The sequence below is a fragment of the Coffea eugenioides genome, chromosome 7 (genome assembly GCF_003713205.1).
Source record: "Coffea eugenioides isolate CCC68of chromosome 7, Ceug_1.0, whole genome shotgun sequence".
NCBI lineage: Eukaryota > Viridiplantae > Streptophyta > Magnoliopsida > Gentianales > Rubiaceae > Coffea > Coffea eugenioides.
In genome coordinates this window covers 3,547,627-3,563,981 of record NC_040041.1, presented here as the reverse complement: position 1 = coordinate 3,563,981, position 16,355 = coordinate 3,547,627, and the positions used below count along the sequence as shown (strand labels likewise).

Sequence of the window (16,355 nt, the reverse complement as noted above, 5' to 3'; positions counted from 1 at the left end):
GTGTGTAATAGTAGTAATTAATACTAGTGATAAGGCACATCCAATGTGTGTGCAATTAGGGAACAATTAAAATGAATCAATTTTGTATAAATTTTGTTTGTTACCTACAAAGAATTTATATAAAATTTTCATGAAAAAACTTTGGTTTATATGGTTATAGTAATTTGGTGGTTACAATACTTAGAATGATTATGAATAGTTATATTAACAAAATATGATTAAGTGATTAGGATAAAAATTAATTTTTGTAAAAACAAAATAAAAAATTTAAAAGATGATAAAAAGTTGTTTATATCAACTGTCATTACTTAAGTATTATGTATATTTTGTATGTACAGACGGCACCACCGTTTGTTTAAAAATATTCCAAGTCCAAGGTGTTGCCTCCTCGGCTTGTGCGATACGCTAAAACTGATTTCCCCGCCAAAAAATAAAGAAAAAAAGAAAAGAAAACCCCGGGAATTCGGCATTGCCTTCTTTACCAAATCATGCTAGGAAAGAAGTCGAACTATGCTAGTAAAGCAATCGTCTCCACCTGCAGTCCCCAGTTAATCCCATTTCCGATGCCAATTTTTCTTTATTTGTGAACCCATCGGAAATCTTGAATTCATTTATTGGATGCCATAAGCATTCATCATCTGTTGTCAGCGACATTTATTTTCTGCATTCAAGTTAGGGTTTTTATCTTTCCGGTGGCTATGAAGGGTAGGGGGAAGAGAAACGCTACGATTGTAATATCATCCTCCGAAGATGATGATGACGATAAAGATTTTTCATTGAAATCGGATTTAAGTTACTCAAAACCAGCTTCAGTTCCTCCAACTAACCCCAACAAGAGGGCAAAGAAGGCTTCCCTCTCAAAATCTGGTCCTCGGCCGCGTAAAGGGCCCTTAACTAATGATTTTGATGAAGTAATTATCGTTCTCATTGCTGCAATTTCTTTTTTTTTTTTTTTTGCACCTTATGTGTCTGGTATATGTTTTTTTGAACTTGTATGCTTGATTGAAGATTCTAGAGTTCCTTCTTTTGTGTTGTTTTGGGGGCCAGCCGGCACGGGAGTGCTTTGGTTTATTCTTTCCTGGTTGTTGATGAGTTCCAAGATGAAATTTTGAGCAATTTCCCTTAATAAGCTTCTTTATATGACGTTATTTCAGTATCACTTCAATGTTTTGGTCAGGCTGGACAGTAGCATTCCGGAAAATTTGTGTACTGATAATACTAACGGAAACAACCATAGTTATCCCTGTGGATTATGCTGTGTTCTAACATTTTACTGGCCTTCTGTTCATGAAATTTGATACACTCCGATAATGCAGATTAGACGGTTTTGCGAGGAGTTTGATGATGGGATTAAGGGATTCAAGGTATCTACTGGTATGATTGCCACTAATAATTGCTTAATCTTTCTTAACGTGTCATCTTGGTTTACATAAAGTTAATTTAGTTGCAAAGTTCCTCTTTTCTGAATCTTGGTTCTTATTTTATGTGCCTGGGAGTGCTAGCCTGAACTTTGAACTTATTTCACTCCTTTATTTTGGTATTTAACTTTTGCTTACACATATCAGGGAATGGAATGAGCAGGGAGTTATGGGTTGATAAATACAAACCCTGTTCATTGGAAGAGCTCGCTGTTCACAAAAAGAAGGTATGGACAAGAATTATTTAAAAAGTGTTTTGTATGCAAGGTATCAACTCAAGTACCGAATATGCTTTGCAGTGATTCTTCCGTTTGAATGTTGCAGGTTGAGGAAGTAAAAGTTCTGTTTGAAGAAAGATTGACTGCCTCCAAGGTGCCCTTGTATTTTGCTTTTGAAAATGGGAATCCTGTTGCAAAACCAAAGTGTTGATTATCATTTAATTTCTACAGAAAACAGTTTTTTGTTTCTTTTATGCTCTGCTATTACCAACAAACTTTTGGTTATCGCCACTTGTATTGCACTGTTTAGCTCAAAATGAAGAAGCATTAACCAAAATATGATTGTTCAATGTCATTTTTCTGCCATTGTTGCATCACATTCAAATCGATGAATAACCTATGCTGTCTGTGCACCGCTACTGGTAGTGCCAGCTTCCCATATCCTCATCTCACTTCACAATGCAACCCATTCCCCCATCACCCCCCCAGTGGCTGCCGTGTGGATGTACTTCAATGCATTTTAACCAGCTTGTCATGTTAAAAACTAGTTGCCTTGTTGGACGCTAATTCTTCTTTTACATTGGACAGGAAACCCTCTGTAAAAATGTTCTTCTGTTCGTGGGACCAGCTGGAGTTGGGAAATCTGTATGTTCCTTGTTTCTTTCATTTATGTGTATTTATTGTGTCATAAATTAGACCCACTTTTGATCATGATTGTCAATCCCTGAGATTAATCATCTGTTTTCCCACGTCACAAGAACAATTGTAAGGTGCTTATCTTGTTACAGGCAACTGTTTATGCAATTGCTTCTCATTTTGGAGCTACAATAAGTGAATGGAACACACCAACTCCCACAATATGGCAAGAGCATTTGTACAACTCTAGTTCAGGTATTTTTACACTAATAACATTAACCTAGATGCTTTTAGTGTGATATAACAGTACATTGTTCTGTCAGCTTGTCATATGTCTTATATAAAACACACTTTAGTTATAGTCTCCTGTCATTTACCAAGTTTTGGGCCTTGCAAATTTTAATGGGCATGACTTCAAGGGATGCATTTGAATACCTTTTCAAATGTAGTACGGGAATTGGATAATTGAGTCTGATAATAATTTCATCCCTGATTGCATTGTATTTGTTTGTTCGTATGCCTTTTAAAGCTTTTCTTTGTGATGGAAACTTGTTGAGGTATGTTGGACCCTTCCAACCACACATTAGTTTTTTACTGTTGCACTATCTATGATGTGATGTATGTGACTGAAAAGGTGATTGCGAAATGTGTTTCATAAAATTTCAATTTTCTTTTTAATTAATGTCCAAATTATAGGACTTGGAATAGAGATTTCACTCATTGACTACAATTTGCTGTTGTGCATCTCTTCCTGGGGATTGGGAATTAGTTTCTGAAGGAGTTGCTTAATCAATGACATCAGTGAAGGCAATTTTTTTTCTATTATGAACATGAGCTTTTAATATTATTATTTTCTTGTTCTAATAAACAGGATGACTTTCCTTTCACTAATTTTGGACTAGGATTAAGGTACACTTCAAAATTGGAAGAGTTTGAAAGTTTTGTCGAAAGGATAAGGAAATATGGATTCATTTCTTCAACTGTGGGCCCAAGATCTCGAGTTGTACTCTTAATCGATGATCTTCCAGTGGTAAATGGAAAAGTTTCTTATGGAAGACTTCATAGGTGCCTGCATCTTCTTGTGCAATCAGTATGTGTTCCAACAGTCATATTGATGACCGATTATGTCAAAGCTGACTCCACTGACAATAGCATGCGCTACTGGGAGGATCTCCATGTATCTCTTCAGGAAGCTGGGGCTTGTAAGGTTGCCTTTTATAATCCATCTGCTATGGAATTCAGTGCTCGATTATATGTTTACCCTGATCTATCTCTATAAATACTTCAGGTGTCTTTCAACCCTATAACTGTTAATTCCCTGAAGAAAACTCTTTCAAGAATATGCAAAGAAGAAGAATGTGAATTGAGTGCTGAACAAATTGAGCTGCTAGCAAAAGCTAGTGGAGGTGACATCAGACATGCGATTACATCCTTACAGTATTTCTGCCTGAAACCACATCAACTACCTTCTTTATGTTTGTCAGATGGTTCTACCCCTTCTTTAAGAGAAAGAACAGATGGTCTGACTGATTTATACATCGAGCCTTCATTGTCATTTGGCAGAGATGACACGCTTTCTCTGTTTCATGCACTGGGGAAATTTTTGCACAACAAAAGAGAGAGTGAACCCTCCATGGTGTTGGGTAAATTAATTTTATCAGCTCTTATTACCAAACATTTGTATCTTTTCAATCATGTTAAAGTAATGTGATTCTTTACCAGTTTTGCATGATTACATAATTGTCATCTTTATGTTGGTTATCATTTTGACTTGCATTCTATGCCTTAATTTTTTTTTTCCTCTGAAATGTGTGCTTGAAAACTTCTTTGGAGCATAGTATGCTTTTTGCATGTTGTTGTTTCTGTTAAAAGGACAAGTTTCATGAGATTCTGAAATATTCTTCTAATGGATAATTTTCTGTCTCAGACAGATGCTCAACAAATATACTATGTAAATACTTTCTCTCTGTTTTATTGGATTTCCATGCTAATTAGCTGTTCATTTATGAGTAATACCTTTCTTTGAGGCGCTTATGGGTTGCTACAAACACTTCATTCCAGGTTATTCTATTGCTGTTGCATGGGAAAGACTGCATGAAGGAATCTCTATTTCTTTGTTGAATTGAATTGAAATTGTAACCTCTGATATGACTCATTTCTTATTTTTTCTAGATAGAGATACGACTAATTTGAAGGAGAAATTTGTAAGGTTGCCTCTGAAAATGGATTCTCCAGAATCTATCCTTCGTCAAGCACATAGCCAAAGTCGTCCAATTGCTGATTTTCTACATGAAAATGGTAACATTGATATGTAGCAGGATGTTTTTTTTTTTCATGAAATAGATGTTTTACTAGAATCTACGATTATCATCTCTATAAAAACGTGCAAAATATTTGAGGACATTCAGTTATTGGAACTTCTTTTACTCATTCTGTTTGCTAGAAAAAGTCTGATTGTGCATATTTGGGCCTCCGTGTTTGTCTATTTTCTTGCAGTTCTAGATTTTGTAAATGACGAGGCTATAGATGATGCCTGGGTTGTGGCATCATATCTGAGTGATTCAGACGTGTTGCTAGCTTCAGTCAATGGAAGGATGGCTAGAAACTTTGAGGCTGAGAATGTTGTTCAGTCAGCTGCTGCTTCAGTTGCTGTGCGAGGCGTGCTGTTTGGGAATTCCCATCTGGCTCCCACTAGGTATCGTGTCTAACAAGATTGCTTTTCCTTTTGACTATTATCATTTCTCGAACTCTCATATAATTCATTAACGTGCTATTTCCTAGAACTCTCATATGTTTCATTAACCATATAGGTGGCATGCTATTCGCCGTCCAAAGCTTTGGCAGGTCGAGCAATCTTTGTGGCACTATAAGGTTAGACAAATGCAGGGACACGTGTCTATGCAGGTGTTTTTATCACGAACATCGCAAGGCTGTATATCTTGCCTAATTTGTTATTGCATCTGAACTCCAATAATTTATCTCCAAAGCTGAAATTTAATAGTTTAAATCACATCACAACTCGGAGTCTTGTTGATTCTTGAAAGAGAAGAATTGCTTTGCAAATTGCAAGAGGTTGTTGCTTCTCGAGAAAACCTTTTTGGTTCGAATTGTACTACATAGTTGTCTGTGGTCACTTGTTCTTTGCCCACAAAGCTTTACTGGGAGTACGATCTTCTTTTTTTTTTGTTGTTGGGGGGTGATAGCAGCAGATGTCCGTCAAGTGTAAGCTCAATTCGTATACTAATGTGGGTTTTCTTTATCATGTGTCTAAATTGTCCTTTTGGAGTAAATGTGCCATCCAACGATTGTCAATTCTTACCCTTTACTTCAATTTGTCTGTGTACTCGGTGAGCTTCTGCCCATTTTGTCACTTTTCGCCTCCTAATAGTAATGCATCTGCGCCCTTTGATGTGTTTGCAGCGTCAAATGGTAAGCCAGCAACGTGATGCTAATAATGGGCTAAACTTGTATGATCTGTCAGTTGTTGCTACGGAGATTAAACCTGCCCTTAAGCGGATAGGAAATAAAGCATCTGAAGATTTTGAAGCTCACGAAGCATCCCCAGAACACATGGCTGATGACTTGGATGGACTTATTTTGGATGATAAAAGTGAGATGACAAGTGAGGATGAAATAGAAGATTGGTAAACTTTGTCAAGCAACCGGTGAATCTCTCCGCCTCAACACGGCGTTCTTTTTGTAAATTATGTAAATTCTAGTATCAAGATGTAATAGTTTCATTGTGAAGCCTTGTTTTGTCCGGCAATTCAGGGGGGTCATCATTTTGTGCATTCTTTAGCTCACCCAGATTTTGGTCATATGTAGCTGAAAAAATTGCTACATGGTTTGTAATTGTAGAGGCAACCTTCGACTACGCGGAATTATGCGTCCTGCTACCTATTTTCTTCATCCTGAAAACAGCAATTTTTGCTCAAAATACGAATTTTGATTATTTCCTCTAGTAGGTTACGCCAAAAAAAAAAACCCTCCTCCCCCCCCCCCCTCACGCCGCTCTTAATTCCTCCGTGATGAAGCACTTGGTTAACGGTTTGGATATCTCATTTTTTCAAATAATATTTTGCTTATATTATAATCACATTTTTAACATGTTTTTTTAATCTCACATTACAAAAATTATTACAAAAATTATTTCAAATAATACTTTATCCAAACAAATCCAAATTTAGTGTCTTCTTATGCTACTGTTTCAATCACAAGGCCTGTAGAATTTCAGGAATTGAGTTTATTTTTTTCTCACATAAATTATTTTCAAATTAGGTTCTCTTTTGTTTATATAATAATTTTCTTATCCTTTTGAAAACTCAAAATATATGGAATTTATAATTACATTATTCTCTCAGGTACAAACTTAGCTGGGTGTATCGGAAGACACTTGTACTGGTGTCGGGCAACTCTTATTCTCTGCCTTCAGGGTTCAGTCTGTCCATCGGCGGCGCCACCCCTACTCTCGCCCTCCAACACCATCGTCAACGAGCAAACATACTGAATTGATCAATCCATCCAAGTCTCCATCAAGACCTTTTTTTTCCGCTGGGTATGCTCCGCCATTACTCCTCAATCATAAAATAAGGGCACGGTGGCTGGATTAAGCTGTCCTCCAATCGGCCCTTTTTTTTTCATCCTTTTATTTTCCTTTTCTTTTTGCCTTGTTATTTTGCAATTTGGAGTTGGTTATAGTTGATCATTAGGATAGAAGAAACTTATTCTTACAAGAAACCAAGAAAATTTGGAGTAACTGAAATAGAAGTACTAATATAACATACCATTTTGTTGATATTATTGTTGTAATATACAATTTGATTAGTGGTTAAGTGTTGCTAGCAGAAAATGCATGATGCTGCTTGTTGGATGTTCCTTAATAGCATCAAATTTTGATGCTTCTTTGCCTTGACTTCCACATCTATTTGATTAAAATGCTACTTCTTGACATGCTTAACAAATGTCACGTACTTCAAAAGCAAGGCCTGCAAAGTCGTGGTGTTTAAGCGCTTCTGAACTTGTGTGTGATCCTGTGATAGTAAATTGGTGTTGAAAGAACTTTATAAAGGTTGGCTATCTTTTAATAATGCCTTCGCAAGCTTTTTTGAGTTAAATTCCAAAAATGAAAGGAAAACAGACCAGACAAATGAAAGAAATAGAGCTTCAGCAGTTAGCCTTTTCTTTTTCTGGATTTTTTTTCCCCATATCATGTGTTGTAGTTTGTCCTTTTGAAGCATTATTAGGTATATGCTGAACTGTCACTTGACGGCATGGTGTTGATCTGGCAGATGGCAAGCCGGTCTACTCGTTCAAGGAGACTACCTCCTGTACAGCAGTCAGAATCACCCTCAAGGGCTAAGTGGACATCAGCGCTGACCAGAATATTAGTGGACTTGCTGGTAGAGCAGGTTCGCCAAGGGAATAAACGCAATAAATCTTTTGACAAGAAAGCATGGGAGTGTGTCTGTGAGGATTTCCGTGAAAAAACGGGCCTTGCTTGGGACAATGAGCAATTGAAAAGCCGTTATGCTGCCTTAAGAAAGCAATATGTAATTGTGAAGTCCCTGCTTGATCACGGTGATTTTAAATGGGATCCAGCCACTGGTGTTGTCATGGCTACTGATGAAGTATGGGATGCATATATCAAGGTTTGCAATTCCTGTTTCTATTGTCATGACTAATTAGACAAGTTATGACCTGTTTTAGCTTGGGAAGTTCATTCCTTGATGTCTAAACAGGAATCTGATTCATTTATCAAAAGCAGTTTGAATTCTTTAATTAGTTATTGACCACCTATCACTCGTCATGTACATTTAACAGGAACATCCTGATTCTGAACCCGTAAGGAGTAGTGGATGTCCAATGTACAAGCAACTGTGCACCATTTTCTCATTACCTGGGACAAGGGGGAAATATAATAGGTCAAATGGATCCTATGAGCACGGAGGAACTCTGTCAACTTCGGATCCACAAGCTTTGAATGTGTACCAGGAAGACGTATCTAACTCAGAATCTGAGCAAGGCTCTGAAACAGCTGATGATCGCGAGAATCTTCAATCAACTGTGGGTTCTAGAGTTATTGGGCAGAAAAGGGGGCGTAAAGGTATTGATGGGGTCATTGCAGGAGCCATAATGGAGATGGCTGCTGCTTCAAAACTCAGGGCTGCGGCTATTAAGAAATTTAATGACAGGTATTCAATAACAGATTGTGTGAGAGCATTGGATGAACTGCAAGGCGTAAGTGACCAAATTTATTATGCGGCATTGGACCTCTTCAACAACCGCATTGCAAGGGAGACATTTTTATCTCTCAAAATTGACAAGCGGTTGACGTGGTTGTCTGCCAAATGCTTAGGCCCAACTAATCCACAGGTTGCATGATGGAGCGATTGTATTAGTAAGTACCTTATTGTTCCCCCTTTTGGAGAGTAGAAGAGGAACAGAACTTGTACACTTCTAGGATGCTGTCTTTTTGTCCCGCAGTAATTGTTTATCTAGACCGTTGGTCTCTCTCCTTCTCTATGATATCTTCCGTCTTATAGATTAAAGGATCAATAGAGAATGGAGTAAACTTCTGAGACTGTCATCTGTGTTGCATATATGTTGGAATGTTAGGTCTTTTGCTGGCTTTTCCATATATGGTTTATACTTGGCACCCTTTATGATGTGTTCAATTCGTTCGCTAAGTAATCTGCCTCCACCAATATTGGGGAGATTCTCTAGTGCAAAATTTCTGCTCCAAATTTGCCTCCACACTCAAACCAGGGAAATAATTGACATAAACTAGCAACCAAAAAAGGGAGAGAAAGGACAAGAAAAGAATGATGAGTAGCTGACAGACGTAAAGAAACCTGATGCGGCTACGCAAAATTGGATAAAGATCCTACAGAGTGAACAAACAGAAGGAATTTATATGGACACTAATACTTGTTTAAACAAACAACTCTAATACCTAAATCAAAATTTAAACAGACTTAGGATCCTCTACTGCTGAATGTTTTCCACCGTTCTGTCAGAAGTATGCATTTAATCACGAGTAATATCTTGCTACCTCCATACGGAAGATGCCTTGCATGACAGAGACCTTTCTTATGGCTTACAGTCAGAACTGTATTTCACCGAACTACAAGGATATAATCTTGTCAATATTCTGCATCAGAATTGACCCTTTTTCTTCAGTCAAAACAAAGTATACACAGGCAAAACTAAGTACACACTTTCTCTGGCCAACCATATAGGAGTTGAGCAGCCTATTCTCTCAAGGCAAAAGTCGCTTCACATCATGCATCTGCATCTCATCAGTACCTCTAGCCTGGTTATAGACAGACTCAAATGCATGTGTGCAGACATTGGCAAAACCGGTCACTGACTGAAAGACATGCGGCAACCCCATTTGCAGGTTGTTCAGTGTCATTGCCCTCGTTACACTAACTGACTTCTCATACTTGGCCTTCTCATCCTCAGCTCTTACTCTCAAATTCTCCACTTTTGCTCGCTTCTCCCCTACTGGATCCTTGCTTCTGGTACTGCTGTAGTTGTCGGCCATATAATATGGACCATACTTAGACTCAAGTGATCTTAGCTCAATTGCCTTCTTCTCAAGCTCTTTAAATACTGAATCTGACTTCTTCTTCTGTTTTTGTTCTTCTGTTTGCTGTACAACAACAGCACGGATCACTGTTAAGAAGCCCTTGACTCCTTCAGATGCTACTTTGTCTGGAGCATTGTTGACAGTATGCTGCCACTCTTCACAAAAGGAGTAAATTGCAGAATCCAGTCCAGTTCTGACTGCTGGTTTGTTGCCGAGTTGGAACAAGCTAAGCCTGAGCCAGCCAGTTAGGGACTGAATGTAATCCCTTTGGGCCCTAACAAGGTTGCAGAAGGAGATGTGCCACTGTTGTGCTTCAAGCTCAAGTTGGAGAGTTGACTGCCGGTGAATTTCAGAGGTTGGGTTTGTAGATGGAATGGCGTTGACATACTTCAGCTGCTGAACTATGTGAGTTTGTACTTGGTGACACTCATACATGCTTCTCCACATGCCCATCAATCTGTAAACCAGGAAAAGTGGAGTACATCAGTAATTTGTCAGGCTGCACGCATAAGATTCCATTGATTGGTATACCCAGTTTGCAATTAACTTCCAACATAACTTCTCACTCATTTATGTTGAACTCGTCTAAACCAAGGATTAGGAAATATGCATAACCAATGAATTGCAGGGAAAAAGAGTTAATAATAAAAAAAGTCAGGTTTACAAGATTTGGGAAGAATTAGGCAAATTCTTATAACAAGAGGAATAGCCTTTGCATGGCAAAGTCAAGCTAGGCAGGAGACGGATGAAACTCGTGGAAAAGAATAGAAGATAATTCATTCCAAGAAAATATGCAAAATTGACAATTTTGACTTCATTTAGTGGCTACTCTGAATGTTTGACACAACGGCATAAAATCAAGATCCATTTAGTGGTCTTGTAGTCCTTGCAGATTCTCATTTCCAGACCTTGACTGGCTGGCGACTATGCTTAACTCATATAAACAGATTGACATTCAATCTTTCTTAGTTTCTTTTTTTACTCCAAAGTCATCAACATCTCCAGCCTCTTGGTGCTTCTTCATCCTACCCAGATGAAGATTTGTGAGGCTTGTTATTGGTGAATGCAAGAGGATAATGATTCTGGCGAAGCATCTAGATAAATGAAATAAGGACGTAGTTTACTTATTAGGGCTTCTTGGACTGTTGGACATGTACCCTACATTGTCATTATACAAACGTACTTTTATACTGTGTTGTGTGAACTGTGATTGTCAAGTATCCGAGGAAAAGGCATAAAAAAGACAGGGACCAATCACTAAAAGTAGTCAAATAACCTCAAAAAAGTGAAAGTAACATGCACGGATAGAATTCAATTGGATACGGATGAAGCTTTTAATAATAATAAATGTCACGACACAATGTACTAATTCAACTTGACCTTTGACCTCTGACCTCTTTGTCTTAGTCTTCCAAGTGGTCAAAGAGACCTTAAAAGGTACTAAAACTCACTCCTATGTAGGAAGGACTCCATTAGTCCATTCCCACCACCTAATTTAACTTATTTAAATTACAATCCACACATAGGAAAAAGCTTTAAACAGAAAAAAGAGAAAGTAGAGAAGACGAATAACAAAAAATGTTGAGGGAGGGAGGGAGAGGACTAACCCTTTTACAAGATCAACGAGCTGTGGATAGAGTTCTGACTCCCGCAACTTAATTATTTCAGCAGACGTGGTTTCGATTGCTTGTGAAGCAACCATCATCCTTGATTCCAATTTCTCCACTTCTTTCTTGGCTTTCTCAGTCTTCACATAATCAGCCCTCTTCACCTCTAGCTTCCTCAGCTGGGCTGCCTTTCTCTCATGTTCTAACTTCAAACTCTCAGCATTCTATGATCATCCAAAGCAATCCCAAGAACCCAACCAAAAACCAAAAAAAAAAAGTAAATTAACGATCTGTGGGTCCTAAATGAAAAAATTGCACTAGATTCAGGGTCCAGTGGTCCCACATCAATATATGCACAAAAAACGGAAGCAAAGTCTGAAATTTTGGTGATGGTAGTATTCTGTAGTAGTAGTAGTAGGTACCTTGACCTCCTGGTACAGTTTCTTCTCCCAAGCGTACAACCTCTCCACAGTTGAGCAATGACTAGTAGCTGTGGTGGAAACACCTACACCTACACCTACACCACCACCAATATTCACATTCCCAATTGAGTCCTCAATGCATTTCCCAAATCCACCATTCCATTTCGGACTCGAATTCCACGTCCACAACAATGGATTCAGATTCCTCCCACTCCCATAAACTCTACCTGCATCCCATTTTCGCAACAACATTAAATCTTGCACTCCAACTTTCACAATTAATTAAAAGTAACTAAAAGCCCAAATGAAATTTTGCTTCAATTTGCCGCATACAGTCAACACTCAACTCATAAATTGCTTATAATTGCAAATAAAGCCACAAAATACAAAATATCAGGATGGACAAGATATGGGCTATTCACAAGAACATTTCCTCTTCTCTTTTTTTTTTCCTTAAATTACAAATAATCCGACAAGATATGGATAGCTTCATCATGCATCTGAATCTGGCGTTAAGATTACCTGAGGATCTTAGGTCGGAAAAGGTACAAGTGGGGACTTCCAAGAGCAATGAGAGCGGCCCGCCGGCATTAGCTGCTTTCAGAAAATAGTCATCAAGTTCTTTGATGATCTCAACCAGGTCTTTCCCCTTGGTGGAGACCACCATAGCCAACTCACTTGTAATCGACGTGGCGGCAGTGTCCTTCGAAAAGCCGCTGATGACAGACGGTGGGGCCGCCACGCTGGCTGCCCCAACCGTTGTGGTCGCGGCAACCTCAGAAGCAACGGTCGTCTCCTCCCACTCCTCCTCCGTCCCTGACCTGGACGATGAAGGCATGAAAGGGTCCCAGAAATCCCAGGTGGAGGAAGCCGGTGCCGGAGGCGGAGGAGGAGGAGGAGGGGGAGGGGGTGGTGGGAGGGCGGAAGAGGTGGTGTGGGTGGTGGTGGTGGAGGTTGTCCACCTGTCAGAAACAGGACTCATTGGGACCGGCGGAGGTGGTGGGGTGGCTGGGAGTTGAGGCGGCCGCAAAGGCGGCTGCAGTGGCGGCGGAAGGTGGTGGTTTTGGTAGTGAAGGTTTGTCTCATTGGTTGCAAATTGAAGCAGAGCTGAGCCAGTGTTTCTGAGAGACCTTAGATACATGCTGTGAGCAGCTGAGAAAGCTTGCCTTGCTTTAACCAACTGTTTCATGTACCTCTTTCTTGCCTTGCATCTTGAAACCATTTCCTCTTGCTTTATCCTCGAGTAACAGCACCCCATCTCTTGATTTCTCCGAAACTCACACTCTCATGCAACGAAAACACACACAACACGCACTAGCGTTCCTCTTTCTGATCCTGCCAAGCTTTATGCTCTTCTAAGATTTCATCTCAAAGATGCAGACAAGAAAGAAACAAAAGACAAAACCACAAATCTTTCTGCTTTTGTGTATGTTAGTACTCTGAACAAAGAAGCACGCCTTTGGGTACTGAAATTTGCATCATAAACATAAGACGGGCTTTTTGACTATAGAAACATTGGGCAAAAACCACCCCTTCAATTTCCAGTTTCTTTTGTCACTATAAAAAGGAAAGGTAAAAACTTCACCAGTCACCACCACTTTTCAGTTTCCATTGCATTTCCATATGGCATCACACTTTGTGCATCATCAGCTCCAAAATCTTTCCTTTCTATCTTTTATTGTTGTTCCCTTCGCTCCTCTCTCATTCTTGAATGGATGGATTGTGGTTGTGGGGTGGATGAAAAGTGAAAACACAAAACGCTAGAGAGTAAGAACAGTTTGGGGAACAGTTTGGGGAAGTAAGAGGGGAGGACAATGAGGTCATTGGGCAGAGTGCCATGAGTGACCTTTTATAATCGCATGTTCGAGACCAAAATGCCCAGCTGCTGTATCCGTTATTTACGACAAACGCTTCTTCTCTGATTCACGTGCAGAGCTTCACGTCTTCTACCGAGTGACTGGGAACATTTGAACTGGATTCAAGATACGGACGTGCTTTGCTGGTTTGGGATGTTGGGAGGGTACTTTTTGTGACTAGAGTTTTGCAAACGGACATGATGACCAGTTTAATGTGGTAAAAAACGTTTCACATTGAGGTCAATATGATGCTTACAGATGTACTTACCAAACCAAGAGTACGTACCACGTACGTGGATGCTGGCCAGGCATCAGTTACTACTTCCAATCCTATGTATATTTTGTTTGTTTATTGGAAGCAGATTTGCAAATTTATTATACTATTACAATACTCAAAAATCTTGAATGTCCGAATTCCAAGGCCTACGGAATAAAGAAGAAAAATGAACGGAAAAATATGAAAACAGAAGTTACTGTAGGAATACGAACCTTATTTTGCATGCATGCCGATTTAGCCCCCAAAAATCGATTAAATACAAAAGATTATAAAGAGATTCTATTCTGGAGTGGCCAATAATGAGGGCACTGGGGAGATGATGTGATCATTATAAGATTCAAATCCCTCCCTGAATTGTAAATAAGGTATTTAATTGCATCGTATGCTAAAAAAGTTTAGAGAGCGTGTAGTGTATTTTCTAGATTAGGCGGTCATTTTCCTATAATTTTTTAGTATACTTATTTGGTCTAACGGATCCTTTTCCTCAAATGTTCTTATATAGGATGGTTTGGTTTTCCTTTTCTATTGAATAGCGTAGGATTGCTATTTGATTGAAAAAAAAAAATACAAAAGACTTGGTGAAAGAAGGATTAGCGCTGGTTTACCCAAGGGAAGTGGCAATGGCATCATTTTTAAGTGTATAGTACTACTTTTTTTTTTTTGAGTAAATCTTATTATATACACTGAAAGTGTATACACTATCACCATTTGATTCATGACATGTGTGAAAAAATTGAATTTCAAATAAGGGGTGAAATTTAAGAAGTGAGAGAAGAAAGGAGGACTTAAATCCAAAATTTCTAAATTTTGAGGACTCAACTGTAATTTAATAGTACAATACCACAGTAGTATACATGAGGTAATGCGGTGGCTAATTTTTGTCATTTACCGGTAATTAATTAGGAATTAGAATGGGGAATCAATTAATTGAGGGTGATTATTAAATTGGTTAACTTTCCTAGGGAGCTGTGACATTGGAATCGAGCTGACACAGAGAATTTCAATTTACAGACAGGTCCAGACTCCACTGCTCCCACTATTACAGATATCTAATATCCTGACAAATTTACCCCTTTCTTTTATTATTATTTTTTAAAAAAGATTCATTACAAAAAAATTGGTTCCGTGAAATTAACATGGTGGCTACTTAAATAGTAAAAGAGTCATATCCTATTGTAATTTTTTTTTTTTTCAATTGTCATCTCTACTCCTATTCTATCTGCGGAAGACTCAACTAAGCCTATGAGGACTGATGGGAACAGAACCACCACCGAACCAGACGGATGTACACCCGTCTGGATTTGAAGCAGAGCCACAAGAGTGGCATTTTTGGTGGGAGGCAAGGTTTGAACCCTTGCCTCCCACCCCACCAAAACCTTAAGGGCTTGGTGGTGGCCACCAGCCCAAGAGCTAGTGGTTCATATCCTATTGTAATTGATCTCGGAAAATCATTTCACCAAATATTAGCATGTTACCACAATGGGAAACTCTTATTAAAGAATAAAACCTGCGTCCTTTTTTTTTTTTTTTATCCTCTTCAACTCTTATTGACGGATTTCTCCACGATCCAATAACTCAAATGACTGATTGATAGTAGTTTTAGTTAATGATGAATTTCATTAATGCTGAATCGCTGTGGGTAATAAGAAGATTTTGCACTCCACATGGTCGCTTCTGCTTGACATGCCAACAACATTCTGGACCATCATATACTTTTGAACATCTCCAGTCCATCTACATTTTTTACCTCCACGCACGCAAACACAGATAAAGAGACAGACATCATCACATGTTACAAACAACAGCATTAATTAATGCGGAAGAACTGAACAGCACCAAGCTTCTAGTAATTTGATTGGGAGAGAGTTGTTTATGACTGACTTAATTGACACTTTAATCACTGGGCGTTGGGTCTAATGGCTAGGGAGAGCCCTTTTTTAAACCTCTCTCGTACATCACATAAGAAGTAGTATAATGCTTCTTGATATAAAAAATTCAGAGAGTGTAGTAGTGTATCTATCTGATCCGGTTTGACATAGATTAGATAGCTGCAGTTGCAGATAAATTTTTTTTTTTTTTTTAGACTTTCTAGTTCAAAGTAGGATTATTGACTTATAAAATGGGAAGAAACGAGATGCGAGATTTAAGAAGGAAAAATTGAATCTAGAAATTTTAATTCTTGAGATTTTCATATGAACTGCAACCTATCATATGGTTTTCCTATTTTTTGTTGAGGAATTCCTACAAGTGATCCCCCCATCCAGGATTTGAAAAGCGTTGAGTCCTGTGCATTTCCACAACTGATGACTCTCTCTCTCTCTCGAAACCCG

At 38.7% G+C, this 16,355-nt stretch overlaps 3 protein-coding genes across 5 annotated transcripts; 2 read left to right on the top strand and 1 right to left on the bottom strand.

Moving 5' to 3' along the window:
• The first annotated feature begins 459 nt into the window (after nucleotides 1-459).
• Nucleotides 460-6,203, top strand: LOC113778431 (cell cycle checkpoint protein RAD17). The gene is made up of 12 exons (XM_027323839.1): nucleotides 460-911; nucleotides 1,317-1,374; nucleotides 1,566-1,645; nucleotides 1,743-1,790; nucleotides 2,225-2,281; nucleotides 2,425-2,527; nucleotides 3,175-3,479; nucleotides 3,561-3,915; nucleotides 4,445-4,570; nucleotides 4,769-4,967; nucleotides 5,083-5,143; nucleotides 5,693-6,203. The coding sequence occupies exons 1-12, from the start codon at nucleotides 699-701 to the stop codon at nucleotides 5,918-5,920; spliced, it is 1,833 nt and encodes a 610-aa protein (XP_027179640.1). The 5' UTR covers nucleotides 460-698; the 3' UTR covers nucleotides 5,921-6,203.
• Nucleotides 6,204-6,654: 451 nt separating this feature from the next.
• LOC113778433 (L10-interacting MYB domain-containing protein-like) lies at nucleotides 6,655-10,029 on the top strand. 3 transcript variants are annotated; one of them, XM_027323843.1, is made up of 4 exons: nucleotides 6,655-6,827; nucleotides 7,507-7,920; nucleotides 8,093-8,669; nucleotides 9,941-10,029. In XM_027323843.1, the coding sequence occupies exons 2-3, from the start codon at nucleotides 7,543-7,545 to the stop codon at nucleotides 8,651-8,653; spliced, it is 939 nt and encodes a 312-aa protein (XP_027179644.1). In that variant the 5' UTR covers nucleotides 6,655-6,827; nucleotides 7,507-7,542; the 3' UTR covers nucleotides 8,654-8,669; nucleotides 9,941-10,029. The 3 variants fall into 3 exon arrangements, with proteins under 3 accessions (XP_027179644.1, XP_027179645.1, XP_027179643.1); XM_027323844.1 differs by lacking the exon at nucleotides 9,941-10,029 and having other exon boundaries at nucleotides 7,561-7,920; nucleotides 8,093-8,907; XM_027323842.1 differs by lacking the exon at nucleotides 9,941-10,029 and having other exon boundaries at nucleotides 8,093-8,907.
• On the bottom strand, nucleotides 8,983-13,424 carry LOC113778430 (nitrate regulatory gene2 protein). The gene is made up of 4 exons (XM_027323838.1): nucleotides 12,415-13,424; nucleotides 11,893-12,119; nucleotides 11,471-11,694; nucleotides 8,983-10,320 (listed from the first exon to the last, which is right to left on the bottom strand). Exons 1-4 carry the CDS (start codon nucleotides 13,148-13,150, stop codon nucleotides 9,531-9,533), a joined length of 1,977 nt encoding a protein of 658 aa, XP_027179639.1. The 5' UTR covers nucleotides 13,151-13,424; the 3' UTR covers nucleotides 8,983-9,530.
• Between the last annotated feature and the right edge of the window lie 2,931 nt (nucleotides 13,425-16,355).